Consider the following 19,945-nt stretch of genomic DNA (forward strand, 5'->3'; position numbering starts at 1 on the left):
AGAACTTCGTTAAATGGCCATCTTATAGGACCAGTTCCTGTCAGTAAGGGGGTCAAGCAAGGCTGCATCCTGGCCCCAGTTCTATTCAACATCTACATCAATGATATGGTTAACTGTTTGTCATCTCCGGACTTCCACGCCCCCAAACTGGCTGACAAATCAATATCAGTGCTTTTGTATGCTGATGATGCGATACTCCTATCTCGAACAAGAATAGGCTTAAATAGGCTCATAGGTGAATTTTCAGCATACTGTAGGAGAGAGCAACTTGCAATAAACTATCAGAAAACCAAAATTATGGTTTTTGCAAGGAAACACAGACAGTACAGCTGGAGGACGGATAACCAGACAATTGAACAGGTTAAAGCCTTCAAATATCTGGGTATCGTTTTCCAGTCGACCGGGTCCTGGGATGTCCATCAAAAATGTGCCAAAGAAAAAGCAGCTCAAAGTATCAAGATGCTGTCCCGCTTCTTTTACACGAAGGGGGGCAGATACATCCCAGCAGCCCTTGAAGTTTTTCAAGCAAAACCTCTGGCGCAGTTACTGTACGGGGCACAAATCTGGACGGGGAACCACTGCTCCAGTCTTGAAACTGTTCAGTCTAAATTTCTAAGGCAGATATTCGGCGTCCCCTCCTGTGTTCCAAACGCAGCATTACGACTTGAGGCCTGCCTTCCATCTGTGGAAACTCGGACCTGGCAGAGAACATTCAACTATTGGCTTCGTCTTAATCTGAATCCACCTGGTCTACTGCCTCTAGTAATGCAAGACCCTCACAAAAGCAAGTGGTTCAAAACTGTGCATCAAAAACTCCTTACATGCGGTCTGCATTCACAGTCCCTACTATCAATGGGCCTCATTAAAGCAAAGAGTCTAATAGGCCAGCGCCTGAAAGACATTGAACGACAAAACAACCTGATTATCTTAAAGAAACTGTGCCCATGGTATACCTACTTTCCCCCTTCTCATTTTGACTCTCCAGCTTCATATTTGTTTAAACTAACCATCCCAAAATACAGACGTGCCTTTACATTGGCTAGATGGAATGTTCTTCCCTCTGCTGTACTCGAAGGTCGTTACCAAAAGACTCCATTTGAAAAACGACTTTGCCCATGTGGAGATGGTAACACGGAAACAGTGTCCCACGTCCTTCTATCTTGCCCCCTTTACAAAGACCTAAGGAATGAGATTATTACTCCACTCATTCTCTCCAACCCCGGCCGTTCACCAGACATTACACTGTATTTTCTATTATCTGATACGGATAGTCAGATAACAGAGAAGGTCGCGAGGTACATCGAGAGAGCTGCGAAATTGAGGGCCACCATCTGAGTGACAGACTTGTTCATCTGACGGACCTCCTTTTGCTTGTTCTTTTCTTCCTTTTATCCCTATTTTCACTTTTAACTCTTGTATAGCTGTGGCCTGTTGGCTTTGCTAATAAAGTTTTGATTTGATTTGATAACCTAAAAACCTATCTCATTCCTTCCCACCCCTGCTTGCTATTTCTTGCAACTGGCCCTGAGATCATTATTTAGTGCAATCAGAGCTCTTGGATAGAAACTATTCAGAAGGCGTGTGGTTCGTGTTTTCAGTGTCCTATATCTTCTGCCCGAAGGCAACAGTTCAAAGAAGTTGTGAGCAGGATGGGTGGGATCTCTCAGGATATTGTGTGACTTCTTCAAAGTGCGAGACGTGAAGATCTCATCCAGGGTTGGTAGTTGGAGCCCAATAACATTCTGGGCAATTTTAATTATTCTCTGTAAAGCTTTTTTATCCATTTCAGAGCTGCTCCCATACCACGATAATATACTATAGGTTAAGACACTCTCGATGGTACTGTGAAAATAGGACAGAAGTAGGTGCTGAGATAGATTCAGTCCCCTGAGCATTGTCTTTTATGGCGTATCTTGAAAAGCATTTCACTCAATGTAAAAGAAAATATTTCATAGGAAGTCTCTCCCTCCCCCCGGTGTTCCGCAAAGTTACCGTATTTTTCGCACGATTGGACGCACCGGACCATTGGACGCAGCTAGTTTTTTTGGGGGGGGGAATAAAGGGGGGAAAAATCCCTTTGGTTTTCCCCACCCGCCAGGCAGCAGGCTGCTATCCGCAGCGTGGGGATCCCTGCGGGGGAACTCCTGCAAGGCTCCCCACTCTGCGGATGTGTTCCCGAAGCGCGGGGCGCTCTGCTTTCAGGGCGCCCGATGCTCCGGGAAGCAGGCTGCTATCCGCAGCGTGGGGAGCCCTGTGGGGAACTCCTGCAGGGCTCCCCACTCTCCGGATGTCTGCCTGGCGTGAGGGGCGCTCTGCTTCAGGGCGCCCCACCCGCCGGGCGGCAGGCTGCTATCCGCAGCGTGGGGAGCCCTGCAGGGAACTCCTGCAAGGCTCCCCACGCTGCGGATGTGTTCCCGAAGCACCGGGCGCTCTGCTTTCAGGGCGCCTGATGCTCCGGGCGGCAGGCTGCTATCCACAGCGTGGGGAGCCCTGCAGGGAACTCCTGCAAGGCTCCCCACGCTGCGGATGTGTTCCCGAAGCACCGGGCGCTCTGCTTTCAGGGCGCCTGATGCTCCGGGCGGCAGGCTGCTATCCACAGCGTGGGGAGCCCTGCAGGGAACTCCTGCAAGGCTCCCCACGCTGTGGATGTGTTCTCGAAGCACCGGGCGCTCTGCTTTCAGCCTAGATACGGCTAGCGGAGCGCTAATCCCGAAGCTTGGGGCATGCGGAGCTCAGTGCGCCCCAAGCTTCTGGGTGCCGGCAAGGTCTACACGGCTAGCGGAGACCTTGCCGGCACCCAGAAGCTTGGGGTGCGCTGAGCTCCGCGCGCCCCAAGCTTCGGGATTAATGCAGCGCTCCGCTAGCCATGGGAGAGCTGGGTCTCCGGATAGCTTCCTGAAGCCTGGAGAGCGAGAGGGGTTGGTGCGCACCGACCCCTTTCACTCTCCAGGCTTCAGCGAAAGCCTGCATTCGCTCCATAGGACGCACACACATTTTCCCTTGCTTTTTAGGAGGGAAAAAGTGCGTCCTATGGTGCGAAAAATACGGTATCAGAAAAAATGAGGGGAAACATGTCCTCCCCACTCCATTTTTCCTCTTTCGCGCCTTCACATTGCTAAATAGGAATGTGCTGGCTCTCTGTCGTATGTGGACAGAGACCTGCTTAAAGACGGGGAGAGAGGGTGTTCGTTGTGTCATACGTGCTCTGGATTATGACACAAATGTTTCAGAGGGGCTACAGGAAAAGAGACACAATTGTGCTTTCACTCCTTAGGTTATGTGAAGTAGATGATGATGAAGATATAGAGGAGGAGCATGTAACTAAGGTAAGGCTTCAAGGGGCATCTGGTTCCTGCTCCAGCAGCTGTCCTTCAGATCTGTAGGTGGGAAGTTTCATGACAAATCGGCAAGAATTCCCCCAGCTTCTAAGGCTCAAATTAGATAACTGCACACATACATACACGCATAATACAGTTAAAATCCAGTGAGAATCCCATCTGACTCTCCTACCTTCAGTCTACACACTATCTCAGTTGCTGAGGTCCATACCAAGTAGAAGAGTTTTGCCTATTTTTCAAATGATGTTCACATCTGCCTTTAGTGAGCCCAGGGTCAGGCTGATGCCGTTGCATACAAAATGTTTCCCTTCTGGCTGTTTGGTCCCTTCTGAGATCCATGGGCCCAAGCAGTTGCCTGAGCGCTGTGAGTGCTGACTCTGGGCCAGAGTGAGCCCCCCCCCCCAGGAGCCAAAGTTTTGTATTCTTTGGGCAGGCCTTGCAGATGCCTCTGTCCTACTGCAGAAGCAAGGGAAAAAAGAGAGCACAAATCCTGCATTTCTATCACATCTAAACTGGCCCTGTATGAATTGGTTCCCGGTTGTGTTTCTCTTCCTCAGATTTACTACTGCAGCCGAACACATTCGCAGCTGGCTCAGTTTGTGCATGAGGTTCAGAAGAGCCCTTTCGGCAAGGAGACGAGACTGGTCTCCTTGGGGTCTAGGCAGGTGCGTAGCCCTCTGCTTTTCCTTGGGGAAGCTGGGTTGCTAATGAAATTTCCCTATGGGTGGAACTAGACAATGCTGACCACTGGGTTGCCATCAAAGTTAGCTAGCTGTTTTCCCACTTCCTCCTCCCCTTCCCTGGTCCATCCAGGTGTTCAGCCACATGTGTGAGGGCTGTGCACACTGCCCCTGCCCCAACCATCAGTCTGCGTACTGGCCCTGGCCCTCCATTCCTGAAGGGAGGTTCTAATCACATTCAGCCCAAGGCACTTGAAAGCTTTATGGCGATTGCCCAACCCACTTTGTTATCAGTGTATCCTCTTACAGAGAGGCTTCGAAATGGGCTGAAAATGTGAAGGTCAGGGACGAGGGTGAGGGGCACAGCCCACACGTGGTATGTGCCCTCCCCGTCCATTTGCTGAATTCTTTAAAATGTTCAAGATGCAAACCAGAAAATCCATCTTCAGAAATACAAATTCTGAGTAAGAAATTGGATACTGAGCAGCATGACACCCTTGCGATATTACAAATACTGAACCCCCTTCATCCTGGATTTGTGTGTCTGCAATGCTTATGGCACTTCATACCACACAAACGATAATCACAAATAGTTTTCCATTCCAAAGATTCTGAGGTGCTGGAGGGGGAAACATTTAAATATGGTTTATTAATTTTTTACCTATAAGGTAAAGGTAAAGGTACCCCTGCCCGTACGGGCCAGTCGTGTCCGACTCTAGGGTTGTGCGCCCATCTCACTTAAGAGGCCGGGAGCCAGGGCTGTCCGGAGACACTTCCGGGTCACGTGGCCAGCGTGACAAAGCTGCTCTGGCGAGCCAGCACCAGCGCAGCACACGGAAACGCCGTTTACCTTCCCGCTAGAAAGCGGTCCCTATTTATCTACTTGCACTTAGGGGTGCTTTCGAACTGCTAGGTGGGCAGGAGCTGGGACTGAACGACGGGAGCTCACCCCGCCGCGGGGATTCGAACTGCCGACCATGCGATCAGCAAGTCTTAGGCACTAAGGTTTTACCCACAGCGCCACCCGCGTCCGTAATTTTTTACCTATACATACACACAAAAAAGTATATAACTATACAGGGCGGCAGTCAGTGCTAGTCCGATTCTGAGTAGAGCCCTTTAAGTTGATGGGCATAACTACCGTATTTTTCGTCCCATAGGACGCACCTAGTTTTTTTGGGGGGGAAATTCCCTTTATTTCCCCCCCCAAAACCAGGTTGGGGAATCCAAACCAGGTCGGGGAACAGTGGGATGGCGGCGCTGCACCTCCCCGCTGTCCCCTGAGCTTGTGGGGGTGCCCGATATCTGCCCGAAGCGCGGGGCACTCTGCTTCAGCGCTCCCTGCGCTCCAGGCAAGCAGGCTGCTATCCGCAGCCTAGGGAGCACTGTGGGAACTCCCGCGGGCTCCCCAGGCTTGCTGATAGCTTCCTGAAGCCTGGAGAGTGAGGGGTCGGTGCGCACCGACCCCTCTCGCTCTCCAAGCTTCAGCGAAAGCCTGCATTTGCCCCATAGGATGCACACAGATTTCCCCTTCATTTTTGGAGGGGAAAAAGTGCATCCTATAGGGCGAAAAATACGGTAACTTAAGTTCATTAATTTCAGTAGATCTTGGTTGAATACAACCCATACATTATGAATCAATTATTCTTGTGGAACACAATCCTATTACTTTTATTTCATTATTTATAAGTAATTATTTTAACATGCTGCTTTATAGATTTGTAATAGTCTTTCAATGTTTGTTATATTTCGTCTCAACCGCGAGAAAACCTCAAACAATTCGCCTCTCGTAATTCTGCTCCGTGTATGTTGTGAATGTCTCTCTCTATTTTTGTAACTGGTTTCTGCTTTTTCCTGCCTTACCTGACTCAGAACCTCTGTGTGAATGAGGAAGTGAGACACCTGGGAGCCGTCCAGCTCATCAATGACCGTTGTATGGAGATGCAGAAGAATAAACATGGTAGGAAGGTGTCACATGCTGGGAACAATGACTTAAATGGTGCCTAGTGTATTTCAATAAAACAAGGAACAGGGTGGTGATACAATGACTACGGCAATCGACACAAGATAATGTCACAAAGGCAGCTATCTGTAAACAAACAATAAACGTGGATAAAAATTGCAAAAGTAGTTTCTTTCCCAAATAGGGTTTATCTTTTTTAATGTATTTTTATTAAGGATTTTCTTGATTTACAAAAGTATGTGTAATGTCTCTCATATTTTTTCCATGTAACATTTTTACAAATCAGTTTCATTTCTTGAGACATTAGGAAGAAAAGGGGGAAAGAGGTGGAGGTGGGAAAGGTGAGTGGGGTTGGGTGATGATGTTTCTATTTTACTTAATATATGTAGGGTTTTGTGTCAGCGTTGCTTGTGCAGGTTCTTTGCTGTTCATGTGTTCCTTTGGTGGTGAGAGAGGTTGGGGTTGGCCTAGCGTGTGGTTGTTCATTTGTGGTCGGCTGTGGTGAACTTTGTTATTGTGTGTGAGTGGGGTGGGTGGGTGTTTTGGATCAGGTTAGCCTTATTGATTTGTATGCTTTTGGTGGATTTTTGTCATTGTCTTGTTGGGCTGTGTGTGTGTGTGAAGGCGTCTTCTTCTATTTGTCCCCATGTCAGTTTCAGTTTATTGGTTAATTTTTCTAGTAGGGCTGTTTCCCATACTATTTCGTACCATTGGTCTATGCTTACTCCTGACTGGTCTCTCCAGTGTCTGGTTATGAGGTTTCTGGCTGCTGAAATTAGGTGGGTTATGAGTTCTTTTTGGTGTAAGTGGGCATTATTGTCTTGGAAGATGTTTATTAAGGCCAATTCTGGGGTGATTTCTAATACTTACTTGGTTATTTTACATATTTATCGTATGGTGGTTGTCCAGAATAGTTGGATTTTTGGGGCACTCCCACCACATGTGGAGGTATGTGCCTGAAATAGGTTTTATCTTAAACAATTGCAAACACAGTAAATAAAGGGTTCGCTTGTATTATATCAGTGGTTCAGTGCTCATTTCTTCTATTTCCAAAGTGGATCTTATCTTGAACAATTGCAAATTCAGTAATAAAGAGCCCACTTGTGATATACCAGTGGTTCAATGCTCCAACATCGCTAAAGACCTTAGTCATCGAGCTTTGTAGTAAATAATATAGAAGAGAAGAAAGCATCTAAATGACTTAAAGCAGGGGTATATCTGTCCCCATCTGCATGTTCCCATCGGGAGGAGCATAGAAAGAGGATGATGTCCTTCAGTTAGTTAAAATGACTTTTGCCATTTGTATGGACATATATTGTTTGTTCACAGATAGTTGCCTTGGTGTTACTATATAGTGCAATTCAATGGCAGGTTCTACCATCATCAGGAAAGTGGGGCCTGCAGTAAAATGTTGCAGCATGGAGTGCTCCTGTTCAGGGTTCCAGCCAGCCATGTCCCCAGAGCACTTTTATCTCTGCTCACCAGCGGCTTGCAGCCCCTGATGGATTACCCTCAAGGGGAATCGGCCCTCTAGAGAAAAAAGGTTGCCCACCTTTGTTTTAGGAAGGGCCCCTTGCACTGCTTTCACTCACGTTCATATGAACGCCTCTTTCCACTTGGCTCTCACAGCTTTTCTTTCTGACCTTTTTCGCTTCCAGAGAAGAGTAACGCAGGAGAGGAGGCAGAAGGGAAGAAAAGGCGAGTGAGCCGAACAGTTTGTCCATTTTACTCCTATGAGCCCATGCAGCTCCTTCGGGATGAAGTTCTGGTGGAGGTGAAAGATATCGAGCAGCTGGTGACTCTGGGGAAGGGAATGAAGGCCTGCCCGTATTATGGAAGCCGATATGCTATCCCAGCTGCTCAGGTGAGCCCCACAAAAAAGCAAACCAGCCGCTTTCCTTTAGCCTCAAATTCTTCAGCTGTTGAGCAAGGCAGGTGAAAACCATGGTGCTGCATTTGTGTGTGCCTCAAACACAGGGCTATAAAATAAAGTAGGCGAAAGCAGGTTTAGAGCCAAGTACACAGCGGGTAGGACTTGCTGATCAGAAGGTTGGCGGTTCGAATCCCCATGACGGGGTGAGCTCCCGTTGCTCGGTCCCTGCTCCTGCCAACCTAGCAGTTCGAAAGCACGTGAAATTGCAAGTAGGTAAATAGGTACCGCTCCGGCGGGAAGGTAAATTGTGTTTATTTGCGTTGCTCTGGTTTGCCAGAAGCAGCTTAGTCATGCTGGCCACATGACCCGGAAGCTGTACGCCGGCTCCCTCAGCCAGTAAAGCGAGATGAGCACCGCAACCCCAGAGTTGGTCACGACTGGACCTAATGGTCGGGGGTCCCTTTACCTTTTACAAAAACTTGGACTTCACAATTGCCAATTGTTAGAATTACCTAAATAGTTTACCTCTCCTAGTACCATCAGTTGCCTTAATTGGCTATGTAAAAGACTTAGTCCTGTTGGGAGATAGATAAATTACAGAAATTGCCTCCACCCCATCGCTGTTGATTAATTAAAGTGCTTTCTGTCGACGGAGGGGATGCTTTTGGATACGGCCCAGATCAGATCAACCAAAAGTGATTTAATTGCCTGGCAGCAGAAACCTGGTAGTGCCTTCCTTTCGAACTGTTGCCCTGTTGGAGCAGCAGTAGCCCTTCAGATGCTGTAGACTGCAGTGCCCATCATTCGTGATCATTGAGGGCACCCTGTTGCCTAACTCTACTGTGGAGGAAAAGGGCTCCGTTTCTTGCCTTCTACCTTATATGCCTCTCCCAGGACCTTTTTGCCTGCTATGCACTGGCAACCTTGGGTTTGCCACTGAAAGTACACTCAGTGGGGACTAGAAAGTAGTCCATGTTTGCAAACGAATCTTCCTGTTCACACTTTTTTTTGTGTGTGTTTTGGGAATGCATTTGCACCATGTGTGGTGGACCTTACTTACCTTTAGTCCCATAAACATGACAAATCACCCTTGTAACCCAAGCCTGTGTCCCTCCTTCAGCTGGTGGTGTTGCCATATCAAATGCTTCTGCATGGAGCTACTAGAAGTGCATCTGGGATCAAGTTGAAGGATCAGGTGGTGATCATTGACGAAGCCCACAATCTGATAGATACCCTCACCTGCATCTACAGTGCCCAGGTTAGCGGTTCTCAGGTGAGTCCCTGCTCTGCTGCTTGTTTGTTGGTCTTCCACCATAGAGTTCACATTTCCATAGTGGTGGGTTTTTCTTTTAACCTGCCTTCAATGCCAACAATTTATTTCTATTATAGCTGTGCTGTGCCCATTCCCAGCTGTTGCAGTACATGGAGCGCTACAGGTAAAGCTATTTACAACTCAAGTTGACATGTTTGAGCACAGTGTGAAACTAGGGTTTTTTGCTATTTACATGACTGCCAATCTATAAAATTAATCAGGCGGCTTACAAAGTAGAAACAAGCATTATAAGTGGCTCAGTTTGGACATTATGCTAAAATCAAACCATGGCTTTGCACCAATGAGCAAACATGTAGGCTCTTGGGCATAAGATGGCAGCCACAGCCCTCTTCCCTGGGACCTGCTGCTGCTGCTGTACTATGCAAGACTAAGCCATGGTTTGGCTTACTGTTCTACCCAATTCAGAACTTATGGTTTGTCTCACTCCAGACAAACCACGAACAGTAACTAAAGGTTTGTTCTTGGTTTACTGCTCTTGGTTTGTCTGGAGTGGTTTGTCTGGAGTGAGAGAAACCACAGTCTTAGGTTTGGATGTAGCACTAGGCCAAACCATGGCTTCACCTCGGATAGCGTGGCAGCAGTAGAACAACAGGGTAGAGCACTGCAGTGCATGTTTTCTCACACGTGCTCAGCCATGTTTTAAAAATTCAATTGTGGGAAAATGCAAAAACAAGCATAAAGCACAGCACAAAACTTTCCTTCTAGCAGAGATAGTGTAAAACAATTTAAAACTATATTCTCCCTTTGCATGATGAAGAAAGGAGGGGGAGCATGCAAGTCCCAAGTTGTCCGTCTATATGTGGCAGTGTTTATTCACCACCAAGGGCTTCATTCTCTCCACCAGGGACATAATTCTAAACCCCAACGTAGCTCTGTTGTGTCAGGAGCACTGCCTGTTCGCATTGAGACACCGTTTTATTTCTGTAATAGGAAGCGCTTGAAAGCAAAGAACCTGATGTACATTAAGCAGATTCTGTTTCTGCTGGAGAAGTTTGTGGCTGTTCTTGGAGGTAAGAGAGAATGTGGGTTGGTTGGTTGGTTGGTTTCCACTCTGGTGGGAACAGGTTCCTGCTACTTTCCTCAAAGGCATCAAGCCAAACCAGACTTTGAGAGACAGTGTTTGTCTCAAAGGAGGTGAAGCTGATCCCTCGTTATATGGGCTCCCATTGCTCTGGGAGCCTCTGAATTTTCTTGTGTGTGAAAATGCAAAAGCAATGGATCCCAGAAAAATTTAGGAGAGCCTGAACAGTCCCAGTTGCCTGTGCTGACCTTGTTTCTCCCCTTTCCCCAACCCAGTCCTCCTTCGGTCACCTCTGTTTTCCACTTCTGCCTCAACCTTTTCTCGGTTGCCATTTTTGTTCATTCTAACAGGAAACTATGCAGCTAAATGAAGGCTTTTTAAAGAGGTGCATAAAGAGGAATCTGCTTATTGCACGTGGGTTTCCGCGCCCCCCCCCCCAGGTGCCTGCTCATGTTTTGGCTATACGCCATATAATTAAGTCAACTTCCTGTATTTACCGAACTTGCTACCAGCTTAATGTAATCAAATTCCAAATTGCTTGTTGAATTATTTTTTTAAAGCATGTACAAATGCAATAAGCCCTTTAATGAGAAGCAAATTGGAATCTGTGTTTAGCCGTGAATGCACAGCACTGGAACGAAACGTTTCCTTCTAGGTGGCAGCCTTGGAGAGTGACAGAACTTCAGAATTGCGTGGCACCATCTACTTCTGCCTCTTGCTCAGTGTAGGGGTCTGCAGCTATAGCATCCTTGACAAGTGGTTGGCCATCCCCTGCAATGGAGAGCCCATCATCCCACTTCAAGACAGTCTATTCCACTGTCAAATAGCTTAGTGTCCTAGTGCCTTCTCAAGTTTGGCTGAAATCTGCGTCCTTTCCATTTCCACCTATGAGTCCTTCTGGAGCAACAGAGGGCAAGTCTGCTCATCTGCAGTTATTTGAAGGCTCTCATGTCTCCCTTTAGTATCTTAACCACATTTTTCACCCGTTCCCTCATATAGACATGGTTTCCTGATCCCTCACCTGATAGCTCACTTCTGGACACATTCCAGTTTTAAAAAATAAACAGAAATCATATGTTGAACCCGGAAGTAGACACGGTACTCCAGGTACCAGTTTCTAGGCAGCAGCTGTAAATGATTCTTTTTACGGCAGAATCCTAAGCATGGCAACTCGGAAGTCACCCCCTGTTTTCAGTGGCACGTGTGGTCTAATATGTGCACTTAGGATTCCTCCCTTGTCGTCTTAGCTCCCCTGTTTAGGATTTTTCGGGAAACAGCGCTTTTAATTCAGAGTGGCTTTTTTGTAAACCATTTCTCATTGCTCTGCTCTTCTTTGTGTTCTACAGGAAATATAAATCAGAATCCAAACACTCAGAGCATTCCACAAGCAGGTACGTCATGCCTCAAATGTCCAAAATGACATGGGTCAGCTGGATATATGGGGTACCTAATTGGGAGTGAATAAGCAATATTTCTCTAGGAGAATTCATTCTTTCTCTCTTTCCCGTCCACTCAGGGGTGCAGCTGAAATCTATCAATGACTTTCTGTTCCAGTGCCAGATAGACAACATCAACCTCTTCAAGGTTAGGAATGGATTGGTTTGTTCCAGTGTCTGGAATTGTGCTGATAGGATTTTTGTGAAGCTGAGAACTCACATCCAAGCTCTGAAGAGTGTTTTGTTGTTTTTGTTTCAACTACTTATTTGTATTTTTAGCTTGTGAACCACCCTGAGATCTTTTGATGAAGGGTGGTATATAAATCTTAATAATAATAATAATAATAATAATAATATGCTCTGTTTCCAAATCAAAACATACTGCATTCCAGTATGTGTTTTTATTTTCTCCTCTGGACTTGTTAAGCAACAAAGTTTAAAGTGGTGGTGTTCCCTTTAGTCAGCTCCCCCTGTTTTCATGAACAAGAAGTTCCAGGTGTCATCCACAGTGCGGGGGGTGGGGCTTCCTGATATTCAGGGATGGGAAAGCGAGTGGTAGCATGCGAGAAGGCCTATTCCTGGCTGTGGAATGCCCTCCCCATGGAAGTAAGGACAATAGGAAACTGCCTTATACCAAATTGTTCCATCTAGCACTGTATCGTCTTCACTCACTGGCAATGGCTCTCCAGAATTTCTGGCAGAGGGTGTTCCCAGCCCTCAATGGAGCTGCCAGGGATTGAACCTGGGACCTTTTGCATGCAAATCAGATTCCCCACCACTGAGCTCTGGCCCTGCCCTGGCGTTGACAACATTCTCCTTCCGGTGCCAGCTTAAAACATAACCTGTTTTCCCAGGCGTTTATGTGAGATAGGTCTGCTTGAATCATCCGCAGCATCTTCTGAGTTTATTTTAATAGATATTATCTACACTGGTTTGTAGTATTACACTTTTAAAAACTTATGCATAGGGTTTCTTGAATTTCTTTCCTGCCCATCAGCATAAGGTCTTTGGGCAGGTGAAAACAATATAAAAACGCAGTATTAAAACCAATTCAAACAGTTTACAAACGGAATGTCAGGTGTCAAAGGCAGGCAGCAGAAGCTAGGTAAGGTAACCTATTCTGGAAATGGCTGCACTTGAGGCTAGGATCTGAATCTTTTAAATATGCAAAATTGGATATTATAACAGACCTCTTGTTTCCACCAGAGGTCTTTAGGCTTTACCAGACCCAGGGACCACCCAACCAGTGGTGTGGGACCCATTTCAAATTTATTTGACCCCCCCCCCCCCCAGTTTATTATTTTGGTCAATTCCCTCTTTTATCCTCTATTGAAACCTGGCCTGATCTAACCAGAATGATAATATAAAATGGGCTACTCTGTTTCTGACTGTGTGTCAGCTCTGCTCTTATTTGGAGAAGCATTAAAAATTATATACTCCATGCATGCAAACCTAGCACATCAGGAAGGGGGGGAAACGTTTACCCCACTTCCTCTCTACGGTGCTGGTTTTCTACTAGCAAGGCACATACTCCATCTTTCCAGAAGAAAATGCATGTGTATGTTATTTAACAATGATCAAGGACTTTCTCCTCCTGGAAGAGCCAGCCACATGCATGGCAGTGGCAGAGTGGCAGCTCTCGAAGCTTGAGCATCCTTGGAGCGTGGTAGGAATCCTTTGGAGGACTGCTTGCTTCTGCCTCTTACAAATCCACCTCTAACTTAAACCTGTGAAGTGAAGTGTAGTTCAGTCTTCTGGTGGAGCAAGTAATAAAAGTAGTTGAGTTGTGACAGTTGAACAGAGGCGGCTGGGATATGGAGCTAAGCAAATAAGATGAGTAATAGCGTTCCATTGTGTGTTTCTCTCTTCCAACAGGTTCAACACTACTGTGCGAAAAGCCTCATCAGCAGGAAGGTATTGTTCTTTCTGCCTTTTATTCTGCTAGAATATGGGGGCAGGTACTTTCTGCTCAGATGCCTGTACAAAAGCTGCTTGTTGCTGCAACATTTTTGCAGGTTTCTCTCTGCAGTGTTGGGGACTAGAAACTCTCCCCTCCTTTCTCCCCTGTAAAGAAAATCCGAGGTACTTAATGGAACTGATTTCTGCAATTTCACACAAAAGGTCACTTATATGAAGTTGCTCTGAATGGTTGCCAGTTTGAATTTTCAGAGCAAAAAGGTAGCACTGGGGGGGGCACTATTTTTTGGGGGGGGGGCAAATTAATAATGAAAATATTGGTGTGTCCCCCCCCCTCCGGTCTGTTCCCATATCTGCTGCTGCTTTGATACCATTTTATTCCTGGTTAGGGCTTCTGTCTCCTTACTCTTTTTAAAAAAATGTTTTTATAAGATTTGCAAATGTAAGAAGCAGAACATCGAAGTAAAAAAATAATTAAAACAGCCACAAAGAGGAATAAAAATGCAAGATAATAATAATACAGCAGCAGCAACAACAACAAGCTTAACAAAGAATGAATAGCATAAAATACATTTCATCTCCTTTCTACAGTGTTCCCAGCCAACTGGGGATCACTTTATAGCCAAACTTGTACATTGTCTGAATGTAGAAGTTGCAGTGGGTTCTAAAGTTTTACCATGCGAGATTCTGCAGACTTTGCAGCAAAGGTCCCTGAGCGTAGAACCAGTTGTTATGGGCAATACCTTAATACTACTTCTAATCTGTCTACATTTTGGCAGCTCTTTGGCTTTGTTGAAAGGTATGGGGCGTCTGGAGCTCTGAAAACTCGGAAAGAAGACCAGAAGATATCGGGCTTGCAGAATTTCCTGCAAACTTTGAACAAGAGGCAAGAGAAGGAAGGTGGGCTCAGGTGTTGAGTTGTGAAATGGGCTAGAAAAGGCAGAACCAATTATAATGGTTGCCAGTTCAGTGATTTCGTAACCCTATGGGGATGCTGGTGTATCCGTGGAGCTCCTCTCCCTGTGTGTGTTGCCCTTCCTCTCAATGGAATCAGACGACCCACATGTATTCTTTTACATGTATGGGTTTGCTCACTCTGTGGAAATGAATGGGGCCTTTTCAAGCATGCAAGAGCTTCAGGTCCATGTGGACCAGGGTGTGTCCGTTCACCCTGAGGAGCAAGTTAATTTACTGAAGCTGTTTCCTGAATGCCTTTTCTTCATTTAGGGGGAAACAGCTTGATTTTTTTCCTCCTTTCCAAAATAAATTAAGTTTTGATGGGGCTGTGGGCATTTTTACACAGGGCACTTAGACCACGAGCAGAAAACCTGCATTGGCAAGAGTTTCATCAGTTTCTCTGCTTGATCTCATTAACAATTTTCAGATGTGGTATGAACGAAAATGGTCTTCTGAGCTTCTTACCCTCCTAGCTGCTGAGCATCCCCTGCCTTTGTGGCACTAAATTCACCAGCTGAGGTTGCTCTTTTGGTCTGCAGGGACTCAACACAGCTCCCCTGGAGAGGCTGAGGATGAGCAGCCAAAAATGGCATCTCCCCTAATGCACATTGAGGGGTTCCTGGCTGCGCTCACAAATGCAAACCAAGATGGAAGAGTCATCCTCACCCGGCAAGGTACGGGGCAAGTCGACGGGCGTATGTTTTAAGTACATTATTTAACTAACTAAAATTGCAGTTGCTGGTACAGATGAGGCCTGGGCCAAGGATTGAAAAGCCACTTGCTTCTGTGAGAAGCCACTCTCTCCTTGAAAGAGTCCCCCCCCCCCCCAGTTTAGTTCAAAGCAGCCTGAAAATCCGCAAGGATCTGTTTGCTTGGAGCCAGACATGGGACAGGAAAACCAGCAGTGCTCTTCTGGTACAGGCAGCAATGGTGCTGTCAAACCCCCCTCCCCCCCCCCAATGCTCTCAAAATGTATCTTTAGGCGAAAATACAGTGTTGAGTAGATGGATGGCCCACTGTCAGGGATGCTTTAACTGAGATTCCTGCATTGCTGGGGATCGGACTAGATAGCTCTTGGGGTCCCTTCCAATTCTATGATTCTGTGTTCCTTTCCCAGGCACTTTAGCTCAGAGCAGCCTCAAGTTTCTTCTTCTGAATCCGGCGGTGCACTTTGCCCAGGTGCTGAAGGAGTGTCGGGCCGTGGTCATTGCTGGAGGCACCATGCAACCGGTGAGAGACATTTCTTGACACCTCTAGACTTTGGTCTGGTCTGAGTAGCGGTTGCTTACAAGCAGGCAGTGGTAGAAGGGGCTACACGCTGTCTTTAGGAAGCTGTGAACTCACACTGAAGGTTAACCAACGAAGCTGCACTGCTTTTATCCTAGTTGCAGAATTTGGAGCAGGAAGTATTGTAACCTTGGTGGTAGATGGGACCCATCAATCACCATGAACATAAAGGGGGGGCAGGGGAAAGCTCACATAATGCACTTCAGAATGCCCTCCTTTGGGTAACAATTTTATGTCAGGTTTTTCCTCTCCTATCATGTTATCAAAGGATCAGGAAAATCTGAATTAAATAAACGTTGGAGGGGGAATGATGACAACAGTATGTGGATGGTGTCAAACACTTGCACAACTGGAGACCCCAAATCCACTTTAAACTGGTGGTGTACACAACCTAAGCAATACACAACCTAAATCTCCATAACTTTTATGGAGCAGGCTCTTCCTGGCAAAAGAACAGAATCTGCTAGGCTTATAAGGTGCCTCCTTGAGTCTTTGGCTCACATCATCATCATCATCATCATTATTTATTAGAAGCTTGACATTCAAGCCTGTGCTTCTTTGCCCTATTTCTTCAGGCTGCCTGCTGCTTTTGATAAGTCGTGGATCCTTAGCTTTTTATGTTTGACCTTCAAGCGGTGATCTTGCCAGGAGGGGTCATTTCAGAAAAATCAGGATTTCAGTAACACCATGGTGGCAGGACCAGTCTCTGCCAGGCTTTTTGCATCTGAGCCCCAGCTGCTGGCAGTGTATAAGTGGAGCTGCAGAATATAGGGGGTGGGGAAAGGAGTAAATCCTTGGGTGTATAGCTAACCAGCAAACCCAGTTGGAAGGGGGCTGTGCTGTCTTGCTTGTTTCAGAAGTCAGGGAGGAATGTTTTTGTTCTGCTTTCCTGCTTAAGGTGTGTGCATGTACACACACACACACACACGAGATCCCAAATTCAATCCCTGGCATCTCCACGTAGGGCTGGGAATGTTCACGGTCTGAAACCCTGTAGAGCTGCCATCAGTCAGTGGGCACAATGCTGAGGTAGATGAAGCCAGTGGTCTCACCTGGTCTAAGTCAGCTTCATATGGTCGTATAACTAGGTATGAAAATTGTTGGCATGGATTTCTTTACAGCCCCATAGCTCTAAGCTGCACCATACGAGGCCAGTACAAGCCCCTTCATAACTGGGGAAGAGGGAGGAGGATGGGCTTTGACAACGCATAGCTCAGTTGGTAGAGCATGAGACATCGTGGGTTCGAGCCCCCGTTGGGCAAGGTTACAATACTTCCTGCTCCAAATTCTGCAACTAGGATAAAAACAGTGCTTACGATTATGGAGCTGCGCTGGCTGCCCATGCTCTGTCTCCAAGGCCTTAGCATTGGTTTATAAAGCCCAAAGCAACCTGGCTTATGTGTACTGTGAGGGAGGACTGCAGCTCAGTAGTAGAGCATCTCTGCGTGTGGAAGGCTCCAGGTTCAGTCCCCGGCATCTCTAAGTAGGGCTGGTAGAAGACCTCTACCTGAAACCCTGGAGAGCTGCTGCTGGTCAGTGTAGACAGTACTAAGTTAGATGGACCAATTGCTTGACTCAGTATAAGGCAGATTCCTAGGTACTTAAAAAGGCCACCTTATTCCCTTGACCACTGCACAGTCTTCGTATTCGGCCACTGAGGCATGTCAGCTGTCCATGACGAGAAGTTGCGCATTGAGTGTGGCGTCATGGGGACTGTGGAACTCTCTGCCTCATGAAATCAAGCTGGCACCATCTGCTGTGATCTTTAAGTGCCAACTATAAAAGGCTTAGTTACTTCAGCAAACCTTCTTAAGAAAAAATGATGCATTTGCTTAAAAAAAACATTGTTAGATGGCCCATTTTGTCCTTGCTGTTCTCTTGAATACATCTTGCTTCGATTTTTTGTTTTTTTAGGATGTCTCACTTTTAACCGAGATCTGATAGTGTTCTCCTAGCAGTGCAGCAATAAAACAGTTAGCACATTTGCAAAGCTAAGCTGGGTTTGGTATGGTGTCAAACTGGATGGGGTTCTGCAGTTTCCTGCATTGCAGGGGGTTGGGCTAGATGACCCCAGGGGTCCCTTCCAACTCTAATGGTTCTGTGTTTGCAATATAGAAAGGAATAAAATAAACAAAATCTGACGATGTGATGAAGGAGCCACTTGGTGGCAGTACTGTACTTCATTTCCTAGCATGGCCAGTGGGACTGAGGGAGACAGAGCTGCACCATCTGGAAAAGCAAGTCAGATGGGACAGAAATAAGAGAAATGGTCAGGGTATGCACTGTATTCCTGAAATGTGGGAAGGCACAAGCTTTGCAATGGTCTTGTGGCCATTTACTCTTCTGGATGCAGCCTAATAATTACACACCAACCTTGTGCTGCAAATGCCACTTTTGTCTTCCACATGTGGCACACGACTGCTTGGTGTCACAGTTCAGTTGTGATGTTGACAACCTGCTGGTGTACAGCCAGCCTTAAGCATAGTTTGCAAATCTGGGTTTGTCTTCCCACGCAGGCATTATCTGAAGGACTTTTCACTGAGGGTTTCTGAATGTTATTTTTGAACGTTACTTATTTTAGGCTGCCTTTCTGAACAAAGTTCTGTTCGAGGCATTTATAGAGCATAAAATCAAGATAATACAACATTAATAATTTAAAGCTTTTTTTTAAGTTCCAAAAAATTCAAAGTAAGCAACAGTAGTTTAAAACATAGTGGAGCCCAGAAAAAATTTAAGAAAAGACCACACACCAAAGAGGTAAATTTATTAGAAAGTTGATCTCTTACTTGTGTGCTCTGGAGATGCAATGGAAAGAGATGGACCTGCTCTTTGTTTTGCTTATTTATTTTATTAGGTGCATTTATAACCCACCTTTCATTTTAGCAGATTCCCAGGGCAGATGACAAGATACAGATTCAATAAAATTGCAGAAAAACAGCTATAAATCATAAAAGCTAGCTTGACAGCAGCTAAAGTCACAGGGCAGGCTAGCAACCACAGCTGAATATTACTACAGTGAACCATTGAAATATTTGCCTTGTGGGTGAAAGAGATTCTGGGAGGTTCTTTAGGCATCTCAGAAACAGGGAGGCGATATGCTGGTTCAGTCTCTTGAATGGCTTCTTCCCCTTGTGCAATGGGTCAGTGTGTCTGACTGGACCATAGTTTGCTAAGGGAGCTCATTCCTTGCATGCAAGACACCCAGGTCCAGTTCTTGCAATTTACACTTAAAAAGATCTCAACTAGCAGAGCTCTTTAGATCTGCTGCCAGCAGAGTAGGCAATATTGGGCTCTATGGACAAGTAGCATGAACTGGTATATATACAGCAGCTTCCTACATAGGTAGCAAGATTTGGTTTCTGGGTAGCAGGACTTGGGTGACCTTGGCCAAAATCAAGGGGGGAGAGCACATGAGCCCATCTAGCCCTGCCTACTACTTGAGCCTTCCTATTTTTTTATGAAAGCCTTGTGACTTGCAGGTGGCTGATTTCCGGGAGCAACTGCTTGTCTGCGCAGGTGTCGGTGCCGACAGGATCGAGGAGTTCTCCTGCGGTGAGTCTCGGAGACGGAAAGGAAAGGAGTGCTTTTTAAATTACTGTTATCATCCAGCAAATTGCAGTGGGCAGATGGACCCTGCCTGCCTGTTGCTATGACACTGTGTGTAGCAAAATGTTCCCTGCTCCATCCTTGCCTGCCGAAATGCTGCAGCCCAGTGGCCTCCCACCTCCAGCATCACTTTACACGGGGAATCCCTGGCAGCACCCACACTGGCGAATGCAGCTGTACTTGCAATAAGCTGAAAGCAAAAGGGCCAGAACTGTTGTCTTCTTCCCTCCACTTAAAAAACCCAAGATGGAAAATGCAATGATGGCTGTAGGTTCCAGTGAATTGACTAGGGCTTCCTGCCATATGAACATGACTGTGTAGGACAGGGACATCATGTTTGGGACAAGTGGGACCTGCAACAAAACACTGCTCCCATTCAGGGTTCCAGCCAGCCATGCCTGCTTCCAGCAGACTGCAATCCATGCCCCCCAATTCAGTTGTCATTCCTTGCCCACTGAGAACTTGTCTGCATTGGACTGTTGTGTGTGCGTGCGCGCGCATGTGTGTGGTGTTCACTTAGGCTTTCTCTCTCTC

At 46.4% G+C, this 19,945-nt stretch overlaps 1 protein-coding gene across 6 annotated transcripts in view; it reads left to right on the top strand.

Moving 5' to 3' along the window:
- Positions 1-19,945, top strand: part of DDX11 (DEAD/H-box helicase 11) — a 38,014-nt gene that overhangs the window by 10,632 nt on the left and 7,437 nt on the right. For all 6 annotated transcript variants that reach the window (XM_081926874.1, XM_081926875.1, XM_081926876.1 and 3 more), the window contains 14 exons: positions 3,275-3,326; positions 3,896-4,003; positions 5,891-5,978; positions 7,640-7,845; positions 8,975-9,127; positions 9,244-9,290; positions 10,118-10,197; positions 11,555-11,599; positions 11,725-11,792; positions 13,520-13,558; positions 14,341-14,461; positions 15,058-15,192; positions 15,636-15,748; positions 19,285-19,357. In XM_081926874.1, the coding sequence (XP_081783000.1) occupies positions 3,275-3,326; positions 3,896-4,003; positions 5,891-5,978; positions 7,640-7,845; positions 8,975-9,127; positions 9,244-9,290; positions 10,118-10,197; positions 11,555-11,599; positions 11,725-11,792; positions 13,520-13,558; positions 14,341-14,461; positions 15,058-15,192; positions 15,636-15,748; positions 19,285-19,357 (1,328 nt within the window). The remainder of the gene's footprint in view (positions 1-3,274; positions 3,327-3,895; positions 4,004-5,890; positions 5,979-7,639; positions 7,846-8,974; positions 9,128-9,243; positions 9,291-10,117; positions 10,198-11,554; positions 11,600-11,724; positions 11,793-13,519; positions 13,559-14,340; positions 14,462-15,057; positions 15,193-15,635; positions 15,749-19,284; positions 19,358-19,945) is intronic.

The sequence above is a fragment of the Podarcis melisellensis genome (genome assembly GCF_964234715.1).
Source record: "Podarcis melisellensis genome assembly, chromosome: 10".
In the NCBI taxonomy this organism is placed as follows: Eukaryota; Metazoa; Chordata; class Lepidosauria; order Squamata; family Lacertidae; genus Podarcis; species Podarcis melisellensis.